The following is a 15,931-nucleotide window of genomic DNA, read 5'->3' on the forward strand; positions in this document are numbered from 1 at the left end:
AAAAAAAGAGAGTGCTGTACTTCACAGGCACTGCAGTGTGCCAAACCAAAGAACCATTTGGGCACATGCAAAGTCCTATTGCCCTTTCTGAATGCTGAAGCTGAATTAACTCTGACAGCATGTGCTTAGCTCTTTTGGCTGTGTTTTTGTACCCTTTTCAACTGAAGAAAGGGAAATTGCAATCTTTAAGGACAAGTGGGTCTGTTCGAGACTTCGGTTGAAAGTGCTGGCTGCGGCCTTTGGAACATAATTTTTAAACACTCCCCCCCCCCCAAAATAATAATAATACAAACATGTAAAGGAATATGAGAGTTAAGAGTCTTCCAGGTGTAATCTTATGCTAGAGAAGAGTCTTCTAGAGCAGTGGTTCCTGATCTTCCCTCTTGAGAGGGCTGAAGATGACTGAGGCCCAGCAGTTGCAAAATGGTGGGGCATAGATAGTCACAAAATGGAGGGAGAGTTTGGCATAATGAGCCCATAATTACTGATATTGCTTGCTAGGGGGCAGGGCTTGCAAGGTAGAAGGCACCACTGGGAAGACTGTGACACTGAGGCCCACTGCCTCAGAAACACTGTTCTGGATTGGAAAAAATGGGATGCTCTCCCCCAGGAAATCTGTCTGCTGTTTCCTCATCTCTAAAATGGGAATCTCAAGGAATTGATTGTTGTAGTGAGGATAAGTGTTACAGTGGTACCTCAGGTTACATACGCTTTAGGTTACATACGCTTCAGGTTACAGACTCCGCTAACCCAGAAATAGTGCTTCAGGTTAAGAACTTTGGTTCAGGATGAGAACAGAAATCGTGCTCTGGTGGCACGGCAGCAGCAGGCAGCCCCATTATAAGTGATGCTTCAGGTTAAGTACAGTTTCAGGTTAAGAACGGACATCCGGAATGAATTAAGTACTTGACCTGAGGTACCACTGTACATGCATGGTGTGTGTGTGTGTGAGATATTGTATATCTCCTCCTCTTTGGCTTCACTTTTTAACCCTAGCTGGGGTACAAAGGTTGGAGTGCAGCTTTCGAGACCCATTTTCCTACCGCAACGCTTATGCGCCTTGCCAAAAGATTGCCCACATAGGTTGGCAGATTGCTGCTCCATTTGGCACAAGGGGCTGCTAGACCAGAAATTAGATACACACATATACACATGCACACTTTTGGCTCCAAGACTAGGTTTTGAAACTAGGATTCAAAGTTGGTAACCATGGTTAAGACTAGCAAGGGGATACCGACTGGAGAAGAATGGCAGACTAAACTGATGTACACAGAGATGGCGAAACTGATGGGAAAGATCAGAAACCAGGAAGATCAAGTATTCCTAAACGACTGGTTTTTCAATATATTTAAAAGACCACAGTAAACAGTTAAAATCATTGGCAGGGATATAATGACACTTGTACTTATGGTAACTATGGATATATAATACATGGATAAGGGTAAAAGATGCAGAATACTTTATTTTAAACATGGAACCCAGGGAGGGAGGGAGGTCCAAAGGTTTGAAAGAACCTTTTATTTTAATGTTTGAAATGGTTAAAGTTAACATGTAAAATTATGTAAAACCAATAGAAAAAAATATTTTTAAAAAAAATACCAGCAAGGGGAGTATGCGTTGGTGAGGGAATGCAAGTTCTTTGTGGTTGGCTCCTGATACCTTTAAACAAATGTTATTGTTCTGTGCAGTCTGCTTAGATACTCCAGGTTGAATTGGCATGCAGAGTTGTAGTAGTTCAGGGATCAGGAGTAAATGAGTCCTGAATTTTTTGTACCCTATAATTTTAAATTAAGTGATTGCTTGGGTTAGAAATTCAACAAAGTCCCCCAGTGAGTGGAGACTGTCCTCTCAACAGACATCCTTCGCATATCCAGACAAGGATGGGGCAGTGAGAGGCAATAGTGAGAGGTGGATGGCAGCGACCGCACCTCTGATATCACAACTACCCCATCCTAATCAGAGCAGCCCCACTGTTGCAAGAATGCCACTGACTCCATGTGCTCCAAGAGGCCCCCACCAAAAGTTGGGAAATTTGTCATTTAATAAACAAACTACGCGGGTGGCGCTGTGGGTTAAATCACAGAGCCTAGGACTTGCTGATCAGAAGGTTGGCGGTTCGAATCCCCGCGACGGGGTGAGCTCCCATTGCTCGGTCCCTGCTCCTGCCAACCTAGCAGTTCAAAAGCATACCAGTGCAAGTAGATAAATAGGTACCGCTCCAGTGGGAAGGTAAACGGCGTTTCCGTGTGCTGCTCTGGTTCGCCAGAAGCCGCTTAGTCATGGTGGCCACATGACCCGGAAGCTGTACGCCAGTTCCCTCGGCCAATAAAGCAAGATGAGCGCCGCAACCCCAGAGTCAGCCACGACTGGACCTAATGGTCAGGGGTCCCTTTACCTTTACCTTATCCTTCTGTTGGTTTGCAGCAGTGTTACTCCTCATGTAAGCCTCTTCTCTCTCTTTCGCACACAAACAAATATTGTCTTCTTACGGCGAAACAGGTATTTATCAAAATCAAACATACTACAATTGTGCAGTTCTTTGACTGAAATGGGAGCCTGGAATAGTAAAGGTTGAGTAAGACTTGATTAAGTAGCAGTGTGGTAGCCTTCCCTCCCTAACGTGATTAAAGCAAAAACAAGCAAAAACACAACCTTCCGTGGGCCACATATTCCCATTATTAGAGGCTGTAAAATAGCTGTTTATGGTAAAAACATTCCCAGTGCACCAAAAGTGGCCTATGAAATCTTGTTAACTCAACTTTTACTGGAAGAGGAGCTGTGGGGTCAGTTTTATGTGTGCCAATGATATGCAAAGGGATTGATGCACCAGATTTATAGGGGCACATTCATTGCAAAGAGTTATAGAGAGAGATGGTGAACGTGGAGGCCCAGTGAAGGGCAAAGGAAGATCATTGTTCCTTGCAAACGAGTTAGAGGGTGAGGAAGGCTTCCTTGCCGTGTTGCATTTCTTTATGAAACGCCTTTGCCCTATAGACTTGTTTCAGCTTCAAACTTGTTTTCCTTCCTATGGTCTATAGTAAGCCACTTTGCACAGCACTCCGTCTCGCTGTTCTGGCTTCGGGGACAGCCTTTGAAGCCTCCGCAGGGCAGCGGGGTGAAGGCACCCCGCTGCCCTGCAGAGGCTTTGCGCAGCCATCCCCAAGCTAGAACAGCGAGACGGAGCGCTGCGCAGCACTCCGTCTCCCTGTTCTGGCTTTGGGCTTAGCCGCGCAGCCTGCATTCGCTCCATAAGACGCACACACATTTTCCCTTACTTTTTAGAAGGGAAAAGGTGCGTCCTAAGTGTGAAAAATATGGTACGTAGTTTGAATTACATTTTGAGATTAGTGTTTGGGTTTTCTGTTGTCAGGATCTGAGCCTTTCCAGGGTGATTCTTTGAATTCCTTGTGTGCTAGATTCTCTCTTCTTGCTTTTCCAATTCTGGAAATTTATCATTTAGCTCCATCAGTTGACTGTCTTGCAGTTCTGTGGGTTTCTGGCTCACTTCCTGATTTGTATCCTTGTAACAAAGAATTTATTTCCTGTGATATATAGATTGTTGTTTGTTTTTCCCACTTTCCATGTGTATGCTTTACATAAGCTAAAAGGTACGATGCTGTAAGTATAAGTGTAACTGTGCTATATAATCATGTAATTGCAAGGCAGCATGGGGGGAAATGATATCTGAGCATGGAAATACTAGCTTCCTTGCAATTACTTGACCATTTCAGCAACTGATTTTTAGAACAATAGTGCATCTTACGACTGCTCACCATTCTACATCCAGTTTGTTTCCTTTACTCTTTTATATTTGGAGCCTACTCTGTCCATTGGGATCAACCCAGATTTTACCAACTGAATGCAGAAAAGCCCTGAATGGTTGACGTCTCAGATCAAACAGGGTGTAAAGCAATGAAGGATGAAAACCCATTCCTTGATCTCAGGAACCATCAAGCAGAATTTGGTTATGATCAGAGGTGTCCAAAAGCATTGCAAGCAACTTTCCAGAACATATAGAAGAATCTTTTAAATGTAGAAATAGAACTTGCTAGTCATCAAGATTGCAAATATTACCATTTATACTGGCTTTACATTTTTAATAAGATAAATGATGATGATGAGGAAAAAAACATTGTTGGGCTAAGTTTTATGTCACAGTTAGGCATGAATTTCTGACTTTTCCTCTTTGTAGACGGTGGACATACATAAAGAGAAGGTGGCCCGTAGAGAGATCGGCATTTTGACAACCAATAAGAATACATCCAGAACACACAAAATCATTGCGCCAGCAAACATGGAGCGTCCTGTAAGGTATATTCGAAAACCTATAGACTACACAGTGCTGGATGACGTGGGTCATGGTGTAAAGGTAAGAATTTAGTTCTTTTCCCAGCCCTCCTCAAGTATTTGGGGTGCCAAATGATATCTGAAGTTGCTATTCTAGATTTTCTAAAATAGCTCTTAAGTAGTTACTGCATCTGTTTGGTAGTACACCATTCTGTTGATACAGTACTGCAATAAAACTAGGAAACAGTCTTCCCTTTCCTCCTGTTTCATTGATCGTAAGGAGGAAATTGGCACAGCTTCCACTTCCACTTCCAGTTAACCACAGTTTAGTGTTGTGTGAACCTTAAACTGTGGTTAATGTTAACTATGTTTAGTGGAAGCAAACATAGTTAAACTGTTCTTTACAGTTGGCTTTTTAGGGACAAACTACAGTTTTCCCCAGTTAGGGCATATCACTTAACTAAGGTTAGACCAAAGCAACAGAAAGGGTTTGCAAACTCCTCCAACTGACTGAGGTGAAGTGGACTGGGAGGACTTGAGATTTGCTGCATCTCATTACATCTGAACAAGAAGGTCTACATATCACAAGGGTATAAAGAAATTTATCAATCCAATTGTATTTTCAGCCAGAATTCTAGTCTTCATTTGATTTCTGAGAATAGCAGTTGCTTTCTCCTCTTTTGGTCCTTCCTAGAAGAATATATCATTAGATCTTTTCTCTAAAATAAAGGCAGTCCTTTCAGTCACATCTGTGCTATGCCAGCCAAATGTTACTACCACTGCATTTTGAAGCTGTGATTGTTTGTGATAGTGCTATGTGTTTAGCATCTGTTTGTTAAAAGCTCTGGCAAGCTGAGAACAGATGCAGTGATGCAAAAATGGAGGAGGGAAACAAGGAAGCAGGCAGACTTCGATGGAGCTGCTCCTTTCCCTTGCGAAAGCAATTTATGAAATACGTTTTCCTTGAATGCACTTAAATGCCTCTTAAATCCTCTCAAAGGTGTGTTGAAAGCAAGCAGTTGTGCAATTGTATTTAGGAGTGACCGCAAAAGGAAAGCCCTGTGTGTTTAAATTTAAATTGAAGAGAACTGACAACATAACCAGTTCTCTTCCTCTAGTGTTCTTGACATGCCTTTCATTTGTAAGAAAAAGAAGAAATGTTGGAACACTGCTACTTTTTGTTTTGCAGGAAAGGTTTTGGCTCTTTATAAAGGTCACTGTATGTATATTATTGTGAGTCTTGTGAAAGGGCGATCAGAACTCAGTTCCACAGTTTTCCAGTAGTGGGCTTCAAAGTGGAGACAACTCTGTCACTCCTTTCATGACACACCAGAGTGTAAAAATGCCCCCTGCCTGCCTTACTGTTTTCCATTTTCTGTGTCTACAAAATTTGTGCTTAATAATGGAGCATATTCTTTACACCAGTTTCTCTTGTTGCTGCTGCTTTGATTCCTGATCTGATGATTTTGCAAGCTAGCCCATACCAAATTTTGGAATGTTTCAGGAGCTCATTGTTTGTCTGCCAAATATAAAAAATGGTATGGCTGTGTGTGTGTGTGTCTGATGGTGATGATAACACAATCACACTATTAGCACATATTGAGAAGTAAAGTGAACTCAGCATGAACTGGAAGCTTCTTAGTCCAAATCTCACCTCCTGCCATGAGCTCATTGGGTAGTTTTCTGCAAGCTACTCTTTCTTGCTTCCAGGTCCCTGATCTGCAATATAGGAGTAATACTGGGCTATCTTTTTATGGGATGCTTTAAGGATTTGTTATTTATGTATTGCCTTAATTTATATCTGACCCTTCATCACTTTCATGAGCCCAGGGTGGGTAACAGCAATCAAGAAAGCTGTAACAGTAATTAAGAATTACATACAACAGAATTATCTATCTTCCTTCCCAGGGAGAGGATGAATGTATTTAATTGGTGTATAAGATGAACAGAGACTATTCCAGTTGTGTTTCAGGAGCTCAATAGCTAGGGCAGTAGTCAAGGAAAGACATGTCTTGGGTCACCACACAATGCAGCTTCCTCACCTGTGGGAAGATGGAAAAAGCCCCCTCCCCCTTGCAGATTTTAATACTCAGACAGGATCATATTGGAAGGGATGCTGTTGAGTTACCATTTTAAGTACTTTGAGGACTTGGGACAGGGCTTTATTTTCCAGGAATCATTAGAAGGAACCAACTTCCTATGCAGAAAGCACTTCCATGTAGAAATTGCATGTCACCCACTGGGGAAACAACTCCTTAAATTATTTTATCGCAGAAGTAGCAAGCACACTGCACATCTTACGGAAAATTTGCCTACTTGCCTACCTGTGCAGACAAGAGATTTCTTTAATCTGGCATTGCAATCCAGCACTAGTTTGTGATTAAAGAATTTCCCTTGGGTTCTCTTTCATGAGATATATTTATGCAAATGTGTACAAAGCTGTGTGCCTTTTTTAATATTAATCCTAATTTTTAAAAGCACACATTGCCTGAATAGAAGATTGCTTTTTGAGATAATACTTACTTACACTAAAGTGTAATATACTTACAGTAAATCCACTTAGACAAAAAAAAGCCCTACGCTTAGCCTGAGATCAGATGTGCGGAACTTTGTCCCCTATCCTTTCCCCTTCCACCCTCCACAAATCAACCTGTCAGGCACCTAGAGTCACAATAATATCAGACGACTTGCTTGAAATCAAACTCTGTTTTCAAAGGTACTTTGTAAGACCTGATGAGCAGCTAAATAAGACCAGTGCACCATGCTAGGCAGGCACCAGTAAAGCTCTCTAAGCTAGTGGCCATCGCTACAATTTGTGGAATCAAATTCCGTAGGCTAACTGTGCCCTGATTTAAATAGTACTTCTGTTTGCCAGTTCAGAATCTCCCACCAATCAGCTTCATTAGATTACACTGGATTCTAGTCATATGAGAGGAGGAGGAAGAGGAGGATGGAAGCTTTTTTCTCCACACCACATACTGTATTTTTCTGTGTATAACACGCCCACGTGTATAAGACAACCCCTATTTTTTCAGAGCCCAAATTAAGGAAATGGGAGATTGCCCTGGGTTGTTCAGCTTTTTTTGGCTCGCCCACCTGACCGCCGCTGCCAGTCACCACCACAGCAGCAGTCAATCACCAGCAGGCCTTGCCGCAGCTACCAATCACCCACCCAATCGCCGCTGACAATCTCCTGCTCACGGCTGCCACCAGTCACCCGTTCCCCTCTCTGCACTATCCGTGTATAAGACAACCCCCAATTTCAACATTTTTTATAATAAAAAAACATGGTCTTACACACGGAGTAATACGGTATATCTTTTTATACTCCTCTTTTCATGCTCTCTCTGTCCTGGGAATCCAAAACGCTGCACAGCCCTAATGCATCTTCCTAGCCTCTATCTGAGATAGGTCATAAATAATTTTCATTTTACAGAGGGGGAACGTGTGACTAAAATTACTTGACCACAGCTACCCAGTGAATTCATATCTGATCTGACTCTTCGGCTGTGCTGACATTCGCTTTCTTTTTTGCCATCCCATTTCTCCTAGCTGGGCTTTATTCCCCCCAAGGCTCTAGCATCAGAAGCAAAAGGTCAAAAATGCAACGTTGGGTGTGCAAAGCATATTGTGAAAGGGGCAGACGGTATAAAGGTGGAGCCATAACTCAGTGGTGCAGAGAACATGTTTTTCAGGTAGAAAGTCACAGACCTGATCCTTAGAATTTCTAGTTAAATGTTGTGCAACAACAGGCCCAGCCAAGACCTCTTTCTGGGAACTGGAAAAGCCTCTCTGCCTGAGCTTCAGAACTACTACCAGTCAGAAGAGAGTGCTGGTGTGGATAGTCTTGTGTGCATACAGCTGCAACAAGTATATGATGCAGACCAGTTGCACTACATGCATTTTGAAATTCTGACCCCAAAAAAGGCCACATCCTCAAGCTTGTTGCATATTAATGTACATAACTGCATGCAGAGAGTTTGCTGTGAACTAGGCCAGCAGAGAGCTGCTGATTATCTCTTTGTGTGAATGGATGCTGGCGGTGATGCAACCAGAATGACTACCATTTCCCTGGGTATATATAACTTGCAGCCCATTTGTCTTTCTTGAAGGGAATCAAAAGAGTTGGAAGAGACCTAAAACATCATCTGGTCTACCCCATTGCCAATGCAGGAAATTCACAACTTCATATTGCTTTATGTGGAAGAATTAATCTTTGTGTGTGCTGGCTGTGTCCGGGATGGGAAGATCAATTTTTTTTTTCTTCTGTATGTGATCTCATGTAATCCACCTTCACAGGCTAGGGTTCCATTTTTTTAAGGCACCAAGCAGGCATGGACCAAAATATTGGTCTTGTGGGGAGGGGTGGGCATTATTCACCAGCCCCATCTGCCTTCACCTGCTCCAGGTGTTTGCAGGCTGTCCTAAATGTATTGAATGGTTCTAAGTGTCAACCTGGACAGCGTTTCACAATTGCTAGAGGGATGGAAACTTCATTAAATTTAAAAAATGCTGAATTAAGACGGACAAAACTTCCTCCTTTTGTGGGAACTTGGTCTGCTTTCTCAATGGTGGCAAACGAAAGCTATTCTCTGAACTGGCCTGCAGTTGTAGATTACAGTGAAGAAAACAAATGTTGCCAATAATTGTGCCATTAGTACTTAAACCTGCCATGTGAACAGTAAGAGATTTTGCCATTAATTTCTACTTTTCTTCCTCCTTTTCTTTTTGCCAACGTAAGTGGCTAAAAGCCAAGGTAAGAAGAGTTATTTCTCATTTGACCCACAATGTCCCATGACAATAGAGGCTGCTGAGCCGTTACACCTGAAAGCTAGTCCTTTTTCCTCTTCTCTTTCTCCCCTATACTCCTCTCTTCTCTTCCCCCAACCTCATAGGTTGTTTACATGTGCTGAACCTCAGCTCCAACTGACAGTTAATATATCACTGATATATTGACAAAGTGCATTTTATCCATAGATAACAATTTAATTTTCCTCTAACATACATAGTGCTTTGCTTTGATTAGGTAGATGCTTATCTCTTATTGACTTACACCTTAGATCAGGCTTCCCAGAAACACTTGCATGCCTATGTAAATCTTGAATACAAAATAAATTCAGTGGATCTGACACGTTCACTAAAATGAGATTTGGTTCACGAGCCGTTATTTATACTTAGCGCAGCTTAGGTTTCATTCACTGTGGGTGCAAATGTGCAAAAGGAGTGGGGTGGGGGGCTTAGAATTAAAAAGCTTAGGCATGGATTTCTTTCCTTGTGTTTAATCCTGTATGCAGCAAAAGAAGCTGTGGTTTAAAAGCTGTCTGGGAACCCTCACTTCATATATTAGTGTATTCAAGCATTGCATCGACATAACAGTTGGGGCTATTTCTGTCCAAAGAAATTAAAGCATTATTCTGGTTTTCAGCATGGAAATAACCAGCCTGCAAGAACTGGCACTCTGTCAAGAACAAATCCGCCTACACAAAAACCACCAAGTCCTCCCATGTCGGGCCGGGGAACTCTGGGGTAAGAATAAGACTTTCATTCTCCTTTTCGGTTGACAAAGAACATAGTTTTAATTGCTTGGGTCAACAGTTTTCTAGCATTTGAGGTCTCTGTCTCCTAGTGTTTGTTTAACTTGTGCAGTTGCACTTCTGTTATAAAAATACCACGGTGGTATCCAACTGAAATCATGTTCAGAGTGGACCCATGGAATCAATGCACTCTGAAGTTTCCCTGATTTCAGTGGTATTATTTAATTGGATATCACCTTTAATATTTTGGACTGAGAATCATTCCATGCGACTACCGCCTACACTGAATAACTGACTCAATCAAAAAAGCGCATTTTCTTATAGTAGGTTCAACAGGTTTCAATACAGCCATCTCCTTAGTGCGTGACCTTTAGGATTGCAGCCTGGGCAGGGAGGCTGGGGCCAGTGAATGATATTTGTCTGAGGCGAAGGGGAAAAAATGGCACACCCACCCACCCAGTTGCACATACAGAAGCTTAGCAGACTTCAGTATCTGGTCTTACTTCAGCTCTGGTATTTACAAGAGTGCAGAAGGCTAGTTCAGAGAGTGCATGTAACTCCAACATGTTGCTACCACCTCTGCTCCCAGCACCTGCTGCCTAAGGCAGCTGCCTCACTTTGCCTCATAGTAGAGCTGGCCCAGGGTGGCAGGGATGACTGCTATTTCATTCCTGTTACAGCCAAAGAGGATTTTTTTTTTTTTTAAAGTTTCCAATGCGTGAACAGAACACCCACTCTGAAATATGTTCTGTTTATGCAGTCTGACACCTTAAGTGGATTGAATTGGTACATCGGCATTATATCAGTCCATCTGTTTTTGCCTGGTGGGTATTTTCTGTTTACAGGACTGGCTCCTCCAGAGCCCTGCTAAGATCTGTAATAGCCTTGAGGCTGTGGGAAGAGGGTGAGAAACTGAAGTCCTGTTACAAGCAAGCACATTCTACTGCAAGGGCCAGAATGAGGTCTATAGCATACCAGAGCATCCTTTTTTTTACACTATAAGTTGCTATATTGGTCCAGTCTTAGACCATTCATTCCTAGGTCTTCAAACTATATAGGTTGGGAAGGTAAAAACCCCTAGGGAATGGTGTGGGGATGTGCTGTGATTTCTCAGACACACTAAAAAATAAACTTCAAGGAGATTAGCAGCGTCTGCTTGAAAGCCCTCTCTTGGATAGGGTTGCCATATTTCAAAAAATGAAAATCCAGACACAAACGTTGTTGAGCTCTTTTTCTTTCTTTTTTGGGCAAAGTTGATGAGATATTTTTTTTTTGCAAAATCTCCCAAAAAATTGAAGTTTTTGAGCTATTTTTAAGGAAATAAACACAAAATCTTCTTTGCCAAACCTTTTACTAGGTGTTACAAATATAGGTTATCATAAAACATCCATATATAAAAATTTAAAAATATACAAGGTAAAAGAAGTTTAAATTCAGATTCAAAAAGTCTGAGGAAGACTGACTTGGATAGAAGTCAAATGTTGAACCTGGAAAAATGAGCAACACTGCAGCTTTGGAATGAAGTGTATGCATGTGGAAGAGGCATAGGTTTATTGCTAGGAATATAGAATGTTGCTAGAATAATGCACAATGCCACCATCTTTGGGAAACATGGAAAGCCAGACTAGAGAATTTATGCTCCAATAACCTGGCATGGAATCAGTAGTAGTTTAACAGTGTTGGTGCTGACCTTTAAATGCCTAAATGGCTTCGGTCCTGTATACCTGAAGGAGCATCTCCACCCCCATTGTTCAGCCCAGACACTGAGATCCAGCTCTGAGGGTCTTCTGGTGGTTTCCTCACTGCGAGAAGTGAAGCTACAGGGAACCAGGCAGAGAGCCTTCTCAGTAGTGCCGCCTGCCCTGTGGGATGCCCTCTCATCAGATGTCAAGGAAATAAGCAACTATCTGACTTTTAGAAGACATCTGAAGGTAGCACTGTATGGGGAAGTTTTTAATGTTTGCTGTCTTACTGTGGTTTTATAATTTGCTGGTAGTCATCCAGAATGGTTGAGGCAACTCAGTCAGATTAGTGGCATATAAATAACAACAACAACCTGAATTATTGAACAGTAGTATCCAAATATATTTAATATCTAACAGTCACCTGTGGTTTAGAGCTGGCTCTATGGTTTCCCCACTGCATAGTTGACTTGTTGATTTGGGGTGGAAGTAGTTTTTAATACAGAAAAAGGAGAAATTTTCATTCGTGAGCTTGCTTAATTTTCCTTAGATTAAAAATATATATATATCTAGGAAGATAGATTACTCATAAAGTAGAGGAGCTATTTTTAACAGAATTTTAAACAAATTATTTAATGAAGCATGTAGCTTTTTCTTTTTTAAAAAAGTAGAAGTTGCCAAGTTGGACACTCAGCAGAGCAGAAACTTCCTGCTTTAGGTTGTAGGTGGAAGTTTAAGAAAAGGCAATCCCTTACAGAAACTAGCCATTGGTATTAAAGGCATTATGTGCTGTAGATGACACAAGAAAGGATTAGATGAGTATATAAATCCTACGCAGAGCAGCAAGCAGTTGCTGGGAACTCGAAAAAGGAGCGCGAGGGTTATAAATCTAAGGAAATACCAATAAGTGCTGTTTAGTGCCGACAGGGTTGGAAGGAACTATTTATTTTATTGAACTCTAATGCTAGGAAGGGAGAATTCTGTGATGCCTTTGAAGGCAATGAATTGCTTGGGGGTGGAAAGTTAGGTTCAGTTGCATTGAAGGGTAAAAAATGTGGGTAGGTACATATAATACATTGCAATGATCAGACGTAGAGATTGCTGGAGCATAGACAACGGACGTTAGGCTATCCCTGTCCAGATAGGGGTGCGGCTAGGCCACCAGTCGAAGCCGATGGAAGGCACTCTACACCACCGAGGTCACCTGAGCCTCAAGTGACAGCAAAGCAGCCAGAAGCTCCCCCAAGCCATATCTCTGCTCCTTCAAAGAGACTATAACTCCATCAAGCAGCTTTTCCCAGCTATCTGGTCTAAGGAGACGCCCACTAACAGTGCTTTAGTCTTACCTAAACTGAGCATCATGGGTCCTGCTAGCTAGGGATGATGGGAGTTGTAGTCCAACCACAGCTGGGGGACCCCCAAGTTTGAGAAACACTGTTAAGATGATGTACACTGAACTGTGCTGTAGCTATTTGTTTCCTTAGTCAATTAATAAGCCTCCCTCTCTCTCTCCCCACCCGCTTTTGTTCTGTGTCTTGTTTCATCTCGCCAGACGGAACACACCTTATAAGACTTTGGAGCCTGTTAAGCCGCCAACAGTCCCTAATGATTACATGACCAGTCCTGCAAGGCTCGGAAGCCAGCACAGTCCTGGGAGAACGGCATCCTTGAACCAGAGACCCAGAACACACAGGTACAGTTCAAGACTCTGCAGGTGGCTTGTCCTGAAACTTGATCCCAACCAAGCATGATAAAAGACGTTGGAGGATAAGAGATACGGAACAAAGAATTTTTAGTTCAAAGCACTTCCTGTTTCTAAAGTTTGCTTTGTTTGCAACAAAAGGGTATTCAGTTGTGGTTCCAGCACAGCCTGTGGAACTCATTGATATGTGAGCCTGGTTTTTAGAATTCACTCGTGGTTTCTTCCGGTCCACAATTAAGGAACAGCTGCTTGGGAGAAAACTGAAACAGGACTTCGATCCTGACTATCACCAGGATCCAAATAAATATTGAAGTGTTTCTGTGAGCCTAAGGAATCTTGAGCCTGCCCCTGCCCCACCTGTTGATAACAATATCACCTGTCCTCCTATATGCTATGTAGCAAACTATTGATAATAATTCCTAACAAGGTTTTAACAATGAAAATACAAGGACATAGTCCAGAGAGCAGCTAAAATAGGACATCTCCAAAACTAAATATTGATCCTGCCCCTAATCAATACTCTGGTGATCCCTTAACAGCAGAAGCAGCCTTTGCAGCTGGAGTCAGTCAGGAGACAGCCAGGGCCCTGTCTTACTGGACCAGTTGTAAATGGGCTAGACAGAGAGCAGGTCTTGCAGGACTTGCAGCAAGGAGGGGGAAGAGTTGACTGAATTCAATGAGGCTTGCTCCCAGGAAAGTAGAAGTCAGTTTAGTTGAACTCAGTGGGGCTTATACATGCACAGATTCCCCTGAGTGTGGGAGCAGATGCAACATGACTAGTAAATCACTTAAACTTCTCTTAAATTAGCTAAAAATACATTAAATATATTATATGGAAGTTTATTTAATATTTTTATTAAATCTACTACTTCCTTACATTTTAAGACCCTCTGCCGCCGCAGGGAGCCTCGTCAATGCCCTCTGCTGCAGGGAAGAGTGGTGTACCCTCCGCCACCACAGGGTGGCGCAGCAAGGACCTCTGCCACTGCAGGGAGATATGGCGGGACCTTCTGCCACCGCAGATGTGTATTGTGATATATTGAGATATTGTGATGTTTAGCTAGTGATATATTGTGATGAAAACCAGATACAGTGGTACCTCAGGTTACATACGCTTCAGGTTATAGACTCCGTTAACCCAGAAATAGTACCTCTGGTTAAGAACTTTGCTTCAGGATGAGAACAGAAATCGTGCTCCGGCGGCGCGGCAGCAGTGGGAGGCCCCATTAGCTAAAGTGGGGCTTCAGGTTAAGAACAGTTTCAGGTTAAGAACGGACCTCTGGAACGAATTAAGTACATAACCATAGGTACCAGTATATCACCCAACCCAAAACCAACATGTAAGTTGCCTCATCTGGAAGGATGGCAGGGTAAAAATGTAAAACAAATGTAACACTGCTGAATAACCACTATCACTACATACTCTAAAATGTAAATACAAGATCAAGAGCAAATCTTCTTAGAGTGCCTGATCTTCAGGACCTTTCGTTTTTATAAGTTAACATTTCCTCTGTTTCCTAAATAAAAATTCATATTTGCCAGCCATTTTAACAAATGCACAAATAGCAATTTCATTCTCCCCCCCCCTTTTTTTTACTTTGAGAAGGGAGAATTCTTGATGATAGATGGTTTAAGGAGTAGAAAATGGTTGTGCTGTCATACTTATAACTCTGAAATTAACGGTATAATGTAAGATCACACTTAATAAGTTTGTGTGTGTGGCTCGCACATACCAGATTTCTGTCAAGCTTCTTCTGTGAAGCAACAAGTTTAATGTGTTTTGCTGTTTCTAGGTAGAGAAAGTGTTAATTCTAGGACAACCGCAGAAGCAGATAATTATATAGTCTCGTGGTTACTAGTAGTCAATTGAAATATAAGAAATCCCACTTCAGACTTGGGGTGTGTGGGTGTGGTAGGCAGGTTACATGCTTAAATATTTCACTGTGTTATAAAAAACAACAACCCTGCTTCTGGAAATCTAGCAGTCCATCTTGGGGATTTTAGCGCAGCCCCTTCCCAGATTCCACTGCAGGGAATATCCATTTCCTGGTAAGGGCATTAAGATCAACAAATGGAACCCGTTTAGCCTTGACACAGTCTGATAATTATTGACTTGTGGCTGATAGCTATCAGCCATAGAAGGCAGCTTTTTCACTGCTGGCGCTGGAACGCACTCTCTGCTGAAATAGGAGAGACCGTATCTGTACCTGTATTGGCATTCTGCCGGTCTTTGAAGACACACCTGTGTACACAGGAATTCCCTTCATCCTGTGACCTGAGTCTCCTGTTTTAATCGCTGCTGTGTTTTGATGCATATTTTAATGTTTGTTTAACTGGTCAGAACCACTTAGAAGTCTATTCTGACATGAAGCAGTGTGTCGATTAATTATTGAATTAATTTTTTTTATACTCCACCTTTTCCCCTGATGGGACTCAAAACGGCTTACAGATAAAAACAAGAATCATTAAAAACACAGGGGGAAAAACAATAATTAAAAAGCAATTAAACATGAATAGAATTAAAACCATAGACATATATAAAATCTGTTTAAAACATACAAATAATTGCATATTACTAAATATAAATTACTAATAAATAATGATAGTTTGATTGGGGAGGGTTCAGACATGCCAAGCTTCTCACACCTGTAGTTTGATGTAGTAACATTACATGTGATTCTTCTGGACGTATAATTTGGCCACTATCTACAAATGCCACACAAAAT

At 41.9% G+C, this 15,931-nt stretch overlaps 1 protein-coding gene across 10 annotated transcripts in view; it reads left to right on the plus strand.

The window, feature by feature from the left end:
- ABI1 (abl interactor 1) overlaps positions 1 to 15,931 on the plus strand; it is a 97,726-nt gene that overhangs the window by 60,304 nt on the left and 21,491 nt on the right. For 6 of the 10 annotated variants that reach the window (XM_080974465.1, XM_080974468.1, XM_080974471.1 and 3 more), the window contains exons 3-6: positions 4,193 to 4,369; positions 9,029 to 9,043; positions 9,713 to 9,813; positions 13,056 to 13,196. In XM_080974465.1, the coding sequence (XP_080830591.1) occupies positions 4,193 to 4,369; positions 9,029 to 9,043; positions 9,713 to 9,813; positions 13,056 to 13,196 (434 nt within the window). The remainder of the gene's footprint in view (positions 1 to 4,192; positions 4,370 to 9,028; positions 9,044 to 9,712; positions 9,814 to 13,055; positions 13,197 to 15,931) is intronic. The other 4 variants (XM_080974467.1, XM_080974470.1, XM_080974473.1 and 1 more) reach the window with 1 other exon arrangement.

This window comes from Podarcis pityusensis (assembly GCF_964106645.2).
Source record: "Podarcis pityusensis genome assembly, chromosome: 12".
Lineage (NCBI taxonomy): Eukaryota > Metazoa > Chordata > Lepidosauria > Squamata > Lacertidae > Podarcis > Podarcis pityusensis.